This window comes from Buteo buteo, chromosome 10 (assembly GCF_964188355.1).
Source record: "Buteo buteo chromosome 10, bButBut1.hap1.1, whole genome shotgun sequence".
NCBI lineage: Eukaryota > Metazoa > Chordata > Aves > Accipitriformes > Accipitridae > Buteo > Buteo buteo.
The window spans coordinates 9,419,874-9,434,404 of NC_134180.1; the positions used below are offsets into that span (position 1 = coordinate 9,419,874).

Sequence of the window (14,531 nt, forward strand, 5' to 3'; positions counted from 1 at the left end):
AGATTTTATCTGCAGGGGCTGGGGAAAGGGAGATGGAAGAGTCAAAACACATCCCATCTGGTATCAGAAACTCCACATGAGTTCTCAACGTTACACCTCCAAGCACGGCTTATTTTTTATCTTCACTCTTTCATCTTCTTGCTCCCAGCAACAAGATAGACATAAGCCATCTTCATGCCAGGAGGGGAAAAGCAGGCAGGACCTCTGCAGTGGTTAGGAAAGGACCAGTGGTGAGCTGTGGTCATTACTGGGATGGCATTACTGCCACTGCAGCACCACACATGCCACAGGTGGCAGGGATGAGGCAGCATGGCCCTTACCAGCTCTCTGCTGCTCTGGAGATGCAGCCTGAACACAGATCCAAATTCTTCTACATGAGAAACTGCTGAGCCAAAAAAAAACAAAAAAAAATTTCACAAAGAAGCGAGAGCAGACCTTTGCAAATCTCCGGCACAGGGCACATGCAACTTCTGCATCCCCCTGACTCAGAACCAACTGACCACAGGGCATTGCACACAACGGACCATCAGCCGCAGGGTGGGAGGAGGTCCTGTCCACCCCTCCTGCTCCTCCTGCAGCATGCGAATCTCTCTGTGCATTACAGCTGTTTTCCCTGGGAAGAGGTGCAGAGCTGCAGGTACACCCTGCCCCACCACAGCAGGGTGCTGGATGACACCAACCTCAGGCCACAGGTCAGCAGCTTGCAAGACTTGGTATGAGTCTCAGCATCTTCCCGAGCTCCCAAATCCACCGGCTGCCACGTGGCAGAAAACAAGGCATTTTAGCTGATGCTCCATCCTCGCTTGCTCCCACTGACTCTCTGCTGCCAGGATTATTTCGGTAGCTTCTGTAGCTTTAAAAGCTGAGCAGTCACATCTCCTTGGGCTTCATACCTGCTCTCAAAGAGGAACAGGGCCAATTTTTTTTTTCTTTCCTGCTTTCAGTTAGAATTAATTGATCTGTAATTGCACCCATAGAGGGGGAAAGTTAATAGACACAGTAATAAATGCCAAAGCCCCAGAAGAACTGGCTCTCCGAGCCCCTGCCTGGAGCGACTCCATCTCCTCTTAATAGTGTTGCATGCAATTCCAGTACATGTGTGCGTGTTAGTATTTAGAGAGAAAAACTGAGGAGCCTCGGTATGATGGAAATCATTTCTTTTCCTCTCCCACATACTTTGTGCTTAGGAGCAGATGGATCCAGGCTGTTTACATCACGGAGGTCATGCCTCAGCTTAACAGTTGGGGAACTGACTGTTGGGAGAGATGCGCATTGCTACCAGAAGATTGCTAAATCTGGGCTCCGGCAAACTTCTCGTGGTGGCAAGTTAAACATACAAATGTCCTGCTGCAGCCTCTTCACATTCAGGACCTGCCTCGGGTGTTTGATCGTTTCCCCAAAGAAAACCGCTGCCGAGATGAAGCAAGGGCAGAGAGGCAGTTCTGCAGCAGCTCGTGAATGTGAACTTTGAGAAGGCTGAAAATCCCGAGCGGACCTCGTTATTCGCCGGTGCAGATGGTGCAGTTTGCAAGCGATGTGGGTCCAGGTTTCTGCAAGCGGGCTACCAGGGCTCGCCGCTCACCGCTGTGCCCCGAATTAACAGAGTGACCATGATTTCAGCTAACTGGGCACGGCTGCCTGTCTTCCCCCAAAGCAGTGCCGTAACGCTGGGGAAAAGTTTCCTTCGCATGGAGGTGTTTCCATGGAGCTCATCCCCAGAGGGACCTTCCCCTCCCAGCTCAGCCCAGCCATGGGGTGTGCAGGGGGATCCAGCCAGACCCTGCCTGCTCATCCAGCTCCCAGGCTGGCGGATGGAAAGGTCACCCTTCCCCTCCCACAGCAGAGCCAAGTGCTCTCTTCCAGCACAAGAGGATTGTGAGAAGTGTTAAAAACAATAAAAACTAAGCAAGCAAAGCGGCGAATGAAGCCCTTCTTATTGCACTCAAGGATGTGCATTGTTTGCTTGTAGAAGTACCTTCTCCCGCCTTGCGTCGCACCCCTCCGCGGCTCCGGCAGCAGCTTTGGCAAGAGGATGCCTCGCCACCACCGAGGTACTGCATCCACCGAGCCACAGAGGATGTCTGTGGCCGTGGCCAGGCAGGAGGACATGCGTGGTGGCCTTGCCATGGGGTGGCAGAGCCCAGCTTGCTGCCTCCACTCACCTCGCTCAGCCCTCCAGGGAGCTGAGCAGTCGCGCTTTTCCCTAGGTATCTGGCACGCCACGAGAGCATCTCCATTGCCAATTAGGCCACCCACCCACTTGCATCCTTCCCCAGTACAAACCCTATTAACGATAAACAAACAGTCGAAATGCCAGCCGGCGCCTGGGAAGAGCCCTAGACAACTGCATCCAATTCGGCGGGTGCGGGAACAGCTGCCTTGCACAGTCCCGGCACACACAAGCATCGAGCGTGGACGAGGGCACGGGCCGGGCATCCCACCAGTCACCCTGTGGTCCTCCTGCCAGTGGCTGCCTTGCAGGCCAGAGTGGTGCTACCTTGCTGCATCCCCAGGCTGCTCTCAGCATCACACCATCACCAAAAGCCTCAGTGTCCACACGACACACTACATTGGCACAACTCAACACTGCAATAAGGGGCTTTTCCAGCTGCCTAGCCTTGAGCTTCCTAACTTTCCTTCTCTGGACTTTTGTAGGAAAGCTCCTGCTTGACACCGACACCCAGTTGGACTTTGCTCAAATCCCCAAGCTGGATGTGGCACAAGAAATTCAAAAGCCACCCAAAACTGCTTGGATGTCTTCATCCTCCATAAGAGCTCCCTCCCTGCAAGGCAGTGTGAAGCCCTTCCTGCAGCCTATCCCCGGAGCCCCTGGACTCAGTCAGACCCCAGACTAAGAGCTGAGGAAGTTTAACCCACCAACAGACTCCAAAGCCCAGCCTGCCACTCCAGAAGAACTCCTGAAACCACCACCATCGCACCTGAACTCAGGGGGACACTTAGGACAGTGACAGAGAGGACCAGGGCCAGTCTCCACATTGATCCTTACATCTAAGGGCTTTCCACCAGGTGGCCAAACCAGTGCTACAGTGGCTTTTTTTTTTTTTTTTTTTTGCTATGATGGGCAATTAGGAAAAATATTACCTGCTGCTGGGCACGGGGTCCCCACTGCCACCTGTGGCAAGGGCAGAGGAGCCCACATCCCCAGTGCAGGAGAAGGCATGCCCTCTCCTTGCACTAAACCCTGCCAGCAGTTGAGGATGTGCTGACGCAACCACAGTTCATTGTCATGGAGACAAGAAGTCTTTTTCTCTCCAAACCCAGCTTAATGGCTTGGATTAAAACCTCCTTTCCCCTGGGAAGAGCGGAACCGGGACAGTTGCGTTGTCCCTATGTCCCTATCTTGTCCACGTGCACCCCAGGCACCCCTACCCTCACCAGTGTGTATCCCCCACTGGCACTGGGCATATCCTCCAGACCACAGCCCGCACAGCATGGGGTGCCCCACATCGCTCCCACGCCTGCCCCAAACCCGTCCGAATGCACGCACGCTACACTCCATCAGCCAGCAAATGTGCACCCCACTACAAACACATTCTGGACTCAAACACATTTCCATAAGACCCCCCTCCATGTCTCTCTCCGGCAGGTCCCAAGCAGCCAGAAGATTGACACTGACCATTTCTTGCAGGTGACCAAAACCATGAGCTTGGCAGCAAGGTGAAACAACAAGAAAGCATCTTCAAGGCTGCCCCTTTCCCGGCTCCCTGGGGACCAAAGGAGCTAAGCAGAGCCAGGGAGCGATCCCTTGCTGTGGGGCAGGCAGGTGTGGAAGACATGGGGGGAATCAGCTACTGGGGTCCATGGGGGCACGGCAGTACCAGGGGCCAACCTCGGGGCTCAGAGACATGCGACGGGCATGGCCTGGAGGGGAAGGATGGCATCTCGCTTACCCCGACAGCACTCCCAGGACAAGGTTGAGGACAAAGAAGGATCCAATGATGATGAGGGGGATGAAGTACAGCCAGTTCCAGGTGGCTCCTAAGGCATCATTGGTCTAGAGGGGAAAGAAAAAACACGTATGACGTTATCTTCAACACCAGCACGCGGGGCAGAGGGAGGGTGCGTTCGCTTCAGCATGGTGGCGATTCTCCCTCCAGGCTGACCACACCAGGCTCCTCGGGGTGATGTGGCCATGCCTGCTGAGCCTTGATGGGCACCAGGTGCTGCCTGTACAGGCATGCCTGCAGGGGAGCTCCTGATCAGCGGGGCCTGATGCCCCTCGGCATTCTGCCCCAGCCACACTCTCATCCATGGTCTCCAGCCCTCATCAGGCAGGACCGCTCTCCTCTGCCTCCTCCTACCATCCCTACGGGGATGCAGGGGCTGTAAGTCAGTTCTATAGTCGGAGGTGCAGGGCCCTGCAGCCCAAAATTGGGGTGCTGAGGGTGCGGGGGTCACCCTGAGTGTACCTCCCCCAGCGGCTTGATTCAGTGCTCCCCTGCGCATCCCACCAAGACAGGGCAAAGCAGCCCCGCAGCAGCGGTACCTGCCGAGCACAGCACAGGTTAAGAGGGAAAGATTTATAAGGTGCCTTAGGGCCAGAGAAGCTGGTGGCTAAAGAAGAGGCAGCCGATGCTTGTGTTTCCATGCACGGTGGGAAAGGGGCTGGTGCAGGCAAGCCCCACACCTTCAAATGGGCATTTTGCTGATGGCATCATTGCTAATACCTTGCAGACATCCTCCCGCCCCAGATGCGTTACCCCAAACCCAAGGAGCTGAGATCGGAAGGGAGCTCTAACCGCAGGGCAAAGCCCGACAGCTAAAAAGCCTGCTGGCAAGCCCTGCTCAATACCTCCAGACATTTATTCACTGAGGCTTTTAATAAAGCCGTGCCCCTCTGTACCTCACAGCCACTTCCCAGGCCCCATTTGTCCTCCGGTGTCAGGCACGGCGCACATGACACCGGGCTGGAGGGTGATGCGGCAGAACGTGACTGTCTGGAGGAGGTGGTATCAATCTTGTTGCAATGAAAGACTCTTTCTCTTTTCTCTCTCTTCCCCCCTCTCCCCATGCTAATTAAGCCCTCATCTTCATCTGAGTCATTGGCACCACGTCTCCCGGTCGGCCAGTGCAGGAGCCAAGATGAGGCTCTACAAGGGGAGAAGCTCATCTCCGAGGGGAAGAGAAAGCCACCGTGCCGGAGTCTTCCTCCAGTGACCAAGGTGCCAGCAGGAACCTCAGCTGGGCGTCCCCACCACCCCGACACTGAGCCCAAGGCAGGAAGGGTGACGCCAGCACCTCCTGCTGCAGGCACTGACCGCAGCACCAGGAGAGGGATGCCAGTGCCAAGGAACGCCTGGCTCACAGCAGCAATAGGGATTTTGAGGTTGGGGAAAGCATCTGGAAGGACTCGCTGCCCTCCTCCTTCAGCAGCGGGGGAACCACGTGTGTCTTCTCAAGGTCCTGCCCTTTCAAGAGCCCTGGTCCACCACCAGCCCCTTTCCTCAGGGCCATGGGAGAAGCGAGTGCAGGGAGGTGGGAATGATGCATGGGGATCCCACACAGCCAACATTTATCACCACCCTCAAGAGACACCCAGGCCACCATGCTCTGCTCTAACAGCACCGTTTGCCATGGCGTTAGTCTTCAAGGCATTGTGCACCCCTCAGCCCAAGTTTGGCTGGTCTTCAGCCCCCTGCCAAGATGCCATTGGATACCTGCCACCCATGCCAGGATCGCTCGCCTTTGAAACTGGCTCCTGCCCAAAACCCATGGGCTTTCCTCAAGGTCCTTAGCATGCAAAACAGATGAGCTCATTTCCTACAGGTGAAGAAGGCATCTTCCAGCAATACTCAGCAGGAGATGGAGTGGGAGACAGGGATTATCAGCCAGCAATGCCAGCAGCGGCACCCAGATCACCTCTTCCCACAGCGTTTTGTGGACACGGCCAAAGCTGGTGGCACTGGGGATTTGCAGCCGGGAAACCTGAGGCAGGGGCTGGCAGCACCCCGATGGGACAGGCTGTCTGCGATCCCGACTTCCATGTGCATTTGGGTACCCAGCTGCCATAGGGGTGGAGATAAAGGGGATTAGGCAGGTTTTAGGGTTTTGGGGGGGCTACATGTCTGGCATCACTAGCAGCCAGCAGCTCCAGGAGGGGCACTGCTGAGGCAGGGGAGGGGATGGGGAGCTGTGGCCATGGACCCTATGTACCCAAGGACACACCACTGGCCAGAGCAAGCTCAGGGGTGGTCCTAGCCACCCAGGACAACGCCAGCAGCCCCAAGAACAGTCCTGCTCTGAGCAGCCACACGGGTTGCTTGGCCAGTGCCAGTTTTGCTGCAGCCCCCCAGCCCCAAGATGAAATTTCCCAGGGCACATCCCAACGCTCCCTACAAAACCAGGAGCTGGTGATGCCCAGTCAGGCTGCAGCAGCTTCAGCCTGTCAGCTGGTACCTGCTCGGCCACTCCGACTGCCAAAATTTGCCCTTGTATTCCCCAAGTTGCTGGAAGAATTGCTCCAGTACCTTTGCAGCACCTAGGCTGCAGAAGTGTCAGCCAGGGGGGAAAGGGGGCTTTTTTGGGAAACATGAGGGGCTTGGCATTTCACAGGCTCTGCATCTTCCCCTGCTTCTCTAGTCTGTGGAGGAGAGCATGACCACAAAGCATCCAGCACAGCAGGACACGAGCACACAGAACAGCGTGTGTGCATACACACACAGAGAAGTGGATGTATTCCCATCTCTCCGTTCCCAAAGCTGAAGCATGTCTGCCCAGGAAACCAAAGGACCTGCCATGCCTGGCCATGTGTCTTGTCAACCCCAATGCTCTGACACACATCGTGCTCCCCAGCTGGAGGCCAGTGGTTTGCCTGGAGGGAGGACATGGACTCCCAGGGTCTCAGAGAGTTGCTGAGTCCAGACCCCCTTGTGTCACACTATCTCCCCCAGATTATGTCAGCTCTACCTTAAAAACTCACTATTCCCACCAGAAGGCTCCTCAAGCAGATGCTCTAATGACTGCTCTAATTTTCAGCCTAAATTTATTTGTGGTCATTTTATGTACCACTCTGTTCTTTTGTCAGCATTGGCCTTTGGCTGAAATAGCTCCTCTCCTTCCCGTTTCCCATCCTGATGTATTTACAGATAGCTATCATGGCCATCCCCAGCCTCTCCATTGCTAGCCATGACTGTCTCTCCCTCCCCACTTTATCTTAGTAGCCCCTTCCCTGCTCCAGACCAGGCTCAGTTCATCTTCCCTGGACACAGGAGACCCAAGTAAGCAATTCTGATGGGTCCCACTCCATCCCTGCATGATGCTACCAAGACTTTGCCATCCTGCCTACAAACCTCCCTCCTCCTCCAGGGCACCGCTGGCCTGCGGTCACCCTACGGTCCCTCGCTCATCCCCTCCTCCTCCACACTGCTACTTCCCAATCAGCAAGACCTGGGCTCCTAGGAGATATCTTTACTGTTCCTCAACAAGCACATGGTTTTCCATTTCTCACTGCATCCCACATCTCTTCCTCCAGCCCTCAAACTCCTCTAGCCTGGGATGGCAGCCTCCGTACCCTCAGCTCCAGGAAGGCAGCTGATGCTGGAAGCAGGAAAGCCCATGACTCATCCTCGAGGAGCCCCACCGGTCGCCGCCAGCCACTATGTCCCCTCAGTGCCACCCAGCTCCATCCCGACACTGCTCCCTTCCCTGCCAGCCTCACAGAGCTCCTCTTCTCCTTCCCCTCTTCTCCTCTTCATTAACACTTTCCCATAGCAAAAGCTTTACTACAAAAAGCAGTTCTACACGTTTTCAGGTCTCCGATGCCAGGCTAGCCTGGCGTGACCTACCTTTGGCAAACCCATGATTCATTTTCCTCTTTTGCCTTCCAAATCTGTTCCGAAATGGCATGCGATTGAGGTCAGGCTTACAGTCCTATTCCTGCCTGCCTTACTTTTTTTCCCCTCCTCCCCCCGCTTTTAAATATAGGCATCGCATTCGCTATTCTCCAGTCAGATGGTGCCTCCCCCAACTCGATGGAGTTGTTAAAAATACTTGTTACCAGACCTGCCATTTCATGTGCCAGCTCCCTCCAGGCACGGGGAGGGGGAAACCATCCTGAGTGCCGGGCTGATGGGTGCAATGGTCTCAGCGCTTGGCTTCCACATTGGCTGCGCTCATGGCCGTGTCCTTGTTCCTGCTATCCAGCCTTTTGTTGCCTTTGTCTTTGTGTTGACCAATAGCCAGGGTGAAATATCCATCCGTGCCCAAATCTCCCCAGCCATTACTTCACCGTGCTTTGCTTCCATCTGCAGAGGTGGGGAACTGCTCACCACCCCTTTGAGCATCCTTCATGAGGTCTGTGTCAACATGACTTTTGGTGGCTCCCATAGCACTTCCCAACTTCTTTGGCACCAAGACATAGTTGTCTTGACTGAGCAGCGCCTTTTCCAATCCCTTTGGGGCATCATTTGTTCTTAATATCCCTCTGTAGGCAGTGGTTCATCACCTTGGTCTACTGTGCCTTTCCATAAGTTTTTCCCCTTTGCAGGAGGTCGTCATGTGCAGAAGTCAGCATAGATGCAGGGAGTTTAATCCCCAACTTACACAAACACTGTAATTCCTTTAATGAAGAAATTCCTGGCTCCTGCCCCGGCTCCCTGTGCACCAGATCAGGTCCCGTCGCTCAACCAAGCCCTCTGGGAAATGGAAGAGCTACCTGATGCCTGATCTTTGCTGCTTCTTCCATTACCTTTAAGACAACCACCTTTATGCACCCCACCAGCCTAAACCACCACCACCCAAATTCTCTCATGGCCACCAGACCAAGAAACACTTTTGCTACTGCCTCCAGGCATACTCGAGACACCAACACAACCAATATGAGCTTGTTGGTGAAGACTAAAGAGCCACAGTTTCCCCAAGGGACTAATGCACCCAAGGGTGTTTCTCATGCCAAGGCGTCGGTGGAGACTCCCAGCCGGAGCTGAACCACCACGTTCACATCTGGGACACAACCCGTCCTGCTGTCAGCAAAGCCTCCAATCCTATAAATGACACCACCAAGGCATGGGAGCAGGACCCGCATGGGCTAATGGAGCCAGCACGGCATGTCCCTACCCGGTGAAGGAGCCCTCATCAGCTCCTGCTTCTCAACCCCTGGCACAGGGTTATTCTTTCAGCAGCTCTTGTGTTGGTTTTTTGGGTTTGGGTGGTTTTTTTTTCAAAGGGCGGGAAAAGGCGCAGGGAGCTGCAAAAGCAGGTCTCACTCGGGGGGCCAGAAATCTAAAGAAATCTAAATATATACCCAAGTCGAATGCAAAGCACAAGCTCGCAGCCCACACGTACCCTCCCTCAGGCTGCACTTGCATGGGAAACTTTAGGATTTCTTTGCTATAGGGAAAGGGGGGGGGGGGAACACAAAAAACCACAAAAATTCAATCTCTCCTACCTAAAAATAAACAGAAAGCATGTTCTGCCTGTGCAGGGTGCCTTTAATAGCCACTCATTGCCCACCAGCTTGGGGAGGGGAGCTGGGGACCGAGCCTGTGGGCACCCAACTCATTTGGGGAGCAGCAGGACATGGGGAGCCACTGGACTTCATTCACACAGCAATCCACCCTTGTTGATTCTCCAGTGTCTCATAACAGGGCTGGTCTCCCACTTCAGGCCTTCCCTGGAGATGAAGGGAGCTTTCTGCCCCTTCCCAGCAGGAGACGTGTCCTGGAGACCTCTGCGTCCAGCTTGGCCAACATCAACAGCACACACCGATGCCCTGTAGGCAGTCAGGTCCCCTCTCAAAATCCATCTGCATTAGGAGAGAGTTTCTGTGGTTTCTGTTTGAAACCAGACCAAAACGGCATATAATGAGATTGGGGTAATATACATTCATTACTGTAACCAACTGGCTGTGACGTGCCCGAGGGATACAGCAGCGCTGCGCTACGGGGGCGGGGGGAAAGTCCACGGGACCTCCAGCAGCATGGGTGGCCCCATCCTGCTCTCATCATGGTTCTCTGCCGGGGATATCCCACCCCACGGAGAGCTCCTACAGGGACCCACGGCTTTGCCTGCATTGCAGGCAGGCTTTAACAGGGTGACCAAACCATCACAACCACCGTGACTGGGCAGGAGAGGTCTGTCTGTGCCTCCTGGCTCCAAACCTAGCGAAGGGGTTTGGGGATGATGGGAAAAGCCAAGATCTCAGAAGGCTTTGCCCTGGGTGCTGTGCTTGCCTTCTCCAGCACTCCTCAGGGGCTTGCTGCCTGGCACGGGGGCAGAGCAGACCTGCGGGGACAGCGGGTGCAAAACCACCACAGCTTCCATGATTTGTATGCCAAATCCTTGGCTTGGCAAGTCCCGATGATCTTTGCCTGGTGGTGACACCCACCATGTCCCTGCCACGGCTGATGCCATCCCCATAGCATCACCTCCTCGGTCCCTGACCTGCTCTTCCCTGCAAACCACTGCTGCATCTAGCCGAGAAACACATGCAGGCCAGAAGGAGCAGCCTCAAAATCTCCATACCCTAGCAAAAAGGAGGGGAAAAAAAATTCAAAAAAATACCTTACAGCAGATTCCTTGGCCTAACCAGTTCCCTCAAGACCTTGACACCCGCTGCTGCTCTCCTCAGCACAGTAACAGATCTCTTTCTTCCCTTTAATAGCAGTAATTTGGTCTCCTGCATGCAGGGCCATGCTTCACTCCCTGCCAGCCCTGCCTGGTATCCATCAGCGACCCCGGTGCTGGACAAGATCTGAATGAAAATGCTCTGCTTTCCCAAATCAGGTTAATGAGGAAATTGGTACAGTTCCTTTGCAGGGCCGGGGCTGGCCCGCAGCGGGACGCATCCTGCCATGGCCACCTCCTGCCCGATGCGCTGCCTGCAGCACTGCCTATCGCTGGCCCCGGGTGCTCCGGGGTGCCAGGGGCAGGCAGCAGGCAGGAGTCCCTACAGAGGGGTGCACGAAGCTCAGCAAAGCCCGAGGCGCATGGGAATGCTTGTGCCTGTTCACGTGTAGGGAAGGGGAAGGAGTGGGGAAACAGGAAAAAAACCAATATATTTCATTTTTCTGTTTTTTAAATGGAATGCAAAAAATGCATTGCTTGAAGTGGTACTAAAATTCACGTGTTTTCAAAACATTTAATTTGGGCACAGAGACCCGTTCTTGCTCTGTTCTCCTCTGATCCACCAAGAAATCACACCCAGATGCCCCAGCATCGATCTGCAGACCCTGTCCCCACGCATGCCTCCTCCTCCTCCTCTCCCCGCAGCCATCCCTCGCTGTGACCCCCCCCGGCTGCCCCCACCTCTGCTCCCGAACCCCCACTTTCCCCCTGCCCAGACCCCTCCTGAGACTTCCCCTGCCCCAGATGAAGGCACCCCCCCGAACTGCCCCACCAGCAAGAGGAACTTTTCCTGATGGAGTATTTGCAAATCTCCGCAGCCTTCGTTAGACCCAGCGCTCGGCTCAGGCAGCGCCAACGTTCCCAGAGCAGATCCTCAGCATCGGGCTCGGACACGTGCCAGTACCACTGCCTCTCCGGTTGGACCCGGAGCCTGCACGCTGCAGCGGGGCACGGTTTTCATGGGATCAGCTTTGGGGTTGTTTTTTCAACGGGGCTTGGTGATTGTCAGACTGGATCCCTGCTTTTTTTCGAGCACGCTGCAAGCCCACAGAGGCAGCTCGGGCCCCATATGTTTCCTAAATGCAGGAACGTCCCCAGCTCCAGCTGCGATGCTCTGGGACAACAGACCCATGCGCAACCTCACTCAAGGACCCCAATTCACCCCAATACTCCCACAGTCCAGCCCTGATGCAGAGCAGCACATGCACCAACACACAGGCATGGAAACAGGTTTGCAAAGCCTCGCTAGTACAATTTCCAGAACCAAACCCGCTAATGAAATTACAGACTCTGGGCTTAATGAAGCTGAGCAGCGGGGGCCAGGCAGCACCGAGACCCTCTGCCACCTCCTCTCCTTGAGCCTGGAGTTGTTGGGCAGTGCCAGAGCATCGGTGCCGGAGCTTCGGTGACTCCGCCGGCCCCTCGGCTCCCCGAATCCTGCCGGCAGACGGTCTAGGAGTGAGACTTTCCCGTGCGGGCAGGGAGGAGGGTGTGGGCAGGGAGCTTTTGACAGAACATGCCTGCAAAGCTGGGGATCCAGCAGACTCAGTTGGTTTCTTGCTGTGTCATTTCAGCACACGCATAGAGGGAAAAGGGGGGGCGGGGGGGCAGGAACATTTGGCAAGCTGGCAAGGGTCTGGCTTTGCTGAGTGTGGAGAAAGAGCCGTTTCTTCCAGAGGGAGAAGAGGGTAAAGCAGGCTCGCTGCCACATACGTGCCCGTCGGGGATGGGCTCCAGCACCCACGGCTAGCAGCACGTGAGCTGCCAGCTCGGGCACCAACAGGAGCCATTTGGGGAAAACCACCTCGTTTCCTGAAAAGTTAGGAAGATTTTAAACCTTTGGAGTGGAACTTGAAGTCTCTCTGAAGTCCTCGCTTAAAAGACTCAGCATTTAACGTTTCAGAGGAAGAAGCAGGAAGGAGCTCTGTCCTGCAGTGCCACGAGTGCCAGGGACTTTTTGGCAGCCCCCGTGTCCCCCCCCAGCACACAGCACACCCTGCTTTGCCTGCACGGCCGGGAGCCACCAGGAATAGCTACAGAGGCATTAAGATCTGTACTTGCTACCGAGCTGCTAAGAGCACTGGGTGTTGATTAAATTTTCATACCTCCCTGACAGGATATTTTTTGTGTGTTGTGTTTTAATTTAAAACACACAAGAAGGGACTCCTTTTCCCTTTGCAAGCATTCCAGCTTGAGAGCCTGGCATCGTCCCAGGGCACAGAGGGCTAAAAAGCCAAGTGGTTTCCCTCTTTCGCCATCCCTCCCATCCCCTCCACTCTCCAGCCTCTCCCTCCGCCTCCTCCTCCTCCTCCTCCTCCTCCTCCTCCTCCTCTGCCCAGAGATCATCTCTAGCCAGCGCCGCTCCTTGCTGGGAGCCCACTGTCACCCATCACACTCCCAGCTTCACCCTCCCCAGTGCCCGAAGGAGCAGCAGGGCAGGCTCAGCCCCCAGCTGTGGGACCACTGCTGTACTGAGCTCCTCCAGTGCTCTGCCCATCACCGTGGTGTCAGGGCAGGTGCTGTTTTGGAGTCTTCGCACCACTGGCCCTTGCTGCAGAGTCCCTGCGACCCTCGGCATGTGGCCAGCACCACTGTAGCTCTCATTTTGGGAGCAGGAACCCCAGGGGACAGGCATTTATGTCCAAAGGAGCTGCAGCAGCTCCTGGAAGCACCAGGGCTCAGGGAGGTTTCCCAGCTCAGCTCCAGATCCAAGCAAACCCCAACAGGAGCAAACTCCTCTCTGGTCAAGTCACTCATTTTGCTGGCCCCTGGCTGCCCCACATAAAGCCAGGCCCTGCCCTCACTCTCCAAAAAGCAAGAGGAGAAACCCACCCAGACCTGCATGATGCTCAGGTCCCACTCACACTGTTCACACACAGGTGCTTCAGGGAGAGCAGCTGAGTGCTGAGCATCCCAAGGCACGACTGTGACACCCTGGGAATTTATGCTAACAAGCGATGAGCAATTTTGTACACACGCACATGGAAAAATAACTGCTTTGCAACAGATACCTCCTCTGAGCCCCTCCAAGGCCACTCGACTAGTGCAACTGGGGACCTGGCAGGAAGCAGAACAGCTGAGCCTCGCACCCATCTCCGATCCACGTACTCCAGCACGGCCAGTGATTTAACACAACTCCCTTTCCCAGCACCCCAAATCAGAGCTGCCTGAACAGTCCCCATTTCAAAAAGGATGGATATTTCACCATATTTGAAAACCAGGCTCCAGCAGAAGATCTCAGGTTCGGTGCTCCATGGTCAAAACCAGCCCTGCACCCAGCGGCATGAAACCCCGACCTCTGCACGTGGTGAGATTCATCTCGCACATGGTGAGATTCATCTCGGCCCTTTTGCACCTCACATTTAGAGAAGAACCCAAACACCGGGGCAGCGCCGGGCTCCAGCGTTCCCGCAGGGTGTCCTCCCCTTGCACCCTCCTGGCCGCAGCAGCACCTCGGGTGTGCTGGAAGCACGTGGCGGTTGAGTCACACTTGCTGCAAACCCCCTTCCTCGCAGCACCTCGTGTTTTACAGCGGCTCTTGCAGAGTCTCTGCTGCCGGGCTCTGCACGCATGGTTCGCGCTTCGCACCTAACGAGCGCGTTAGCAACCGCCTGGCTGTTTGCAGGCGGCTCTTCAGCTTTGCACGGGGCTGCAAGACCTGCACACCCCATCTCCCCGAGGCTATTGCACACAAATCTGCCCACAACCGCTGCCTTTTAGTAGGTATTTTGGAAGCTGCGGAGGACTTGATTCTCTTTCCACCAAGAAATGCTTTCCTCTTGCTGCAAAAGCACCCACCCCTAGCACCTAGCCCCAGCATCTCCTAAGTCTCCCTGTACCTTTTTGCCCTCCTGCTTCCCTGTAGTCCCAATCCCTTGCACCATGAGAGGTCTTTTGGGTTTATAGCAAGCAGCTGTGGATGGCTAACTCCCATTAGGCCTTGCCAT

At 55.3% G+C, this 14,531-nt stretch overlaps 1 protein-coding gene across 1 annotated transcript in view; it reads right to left on the reverse strand.

The window, feature by feature from the left end:
* CACNA1E (calcium voltage-gated channel subunit alpha1 E) overlaps window positions 1-14,531 on the reverse strand; it is a 115,457-nt gene that overhangs the window by 56,654 nt on the left and 44,272 nt on the right. The window contains exon 8 of the mRNA XM_075038528.1: window positions 3,912-4,015. Within this exon, the coding sequence (XP_074894629.1) occupies window positions 3,912-4,015 (104 nt within the window). The remainder of the gene's footprint in view (window positions 1-3,911; window positions 4,016-14,531) is intronic.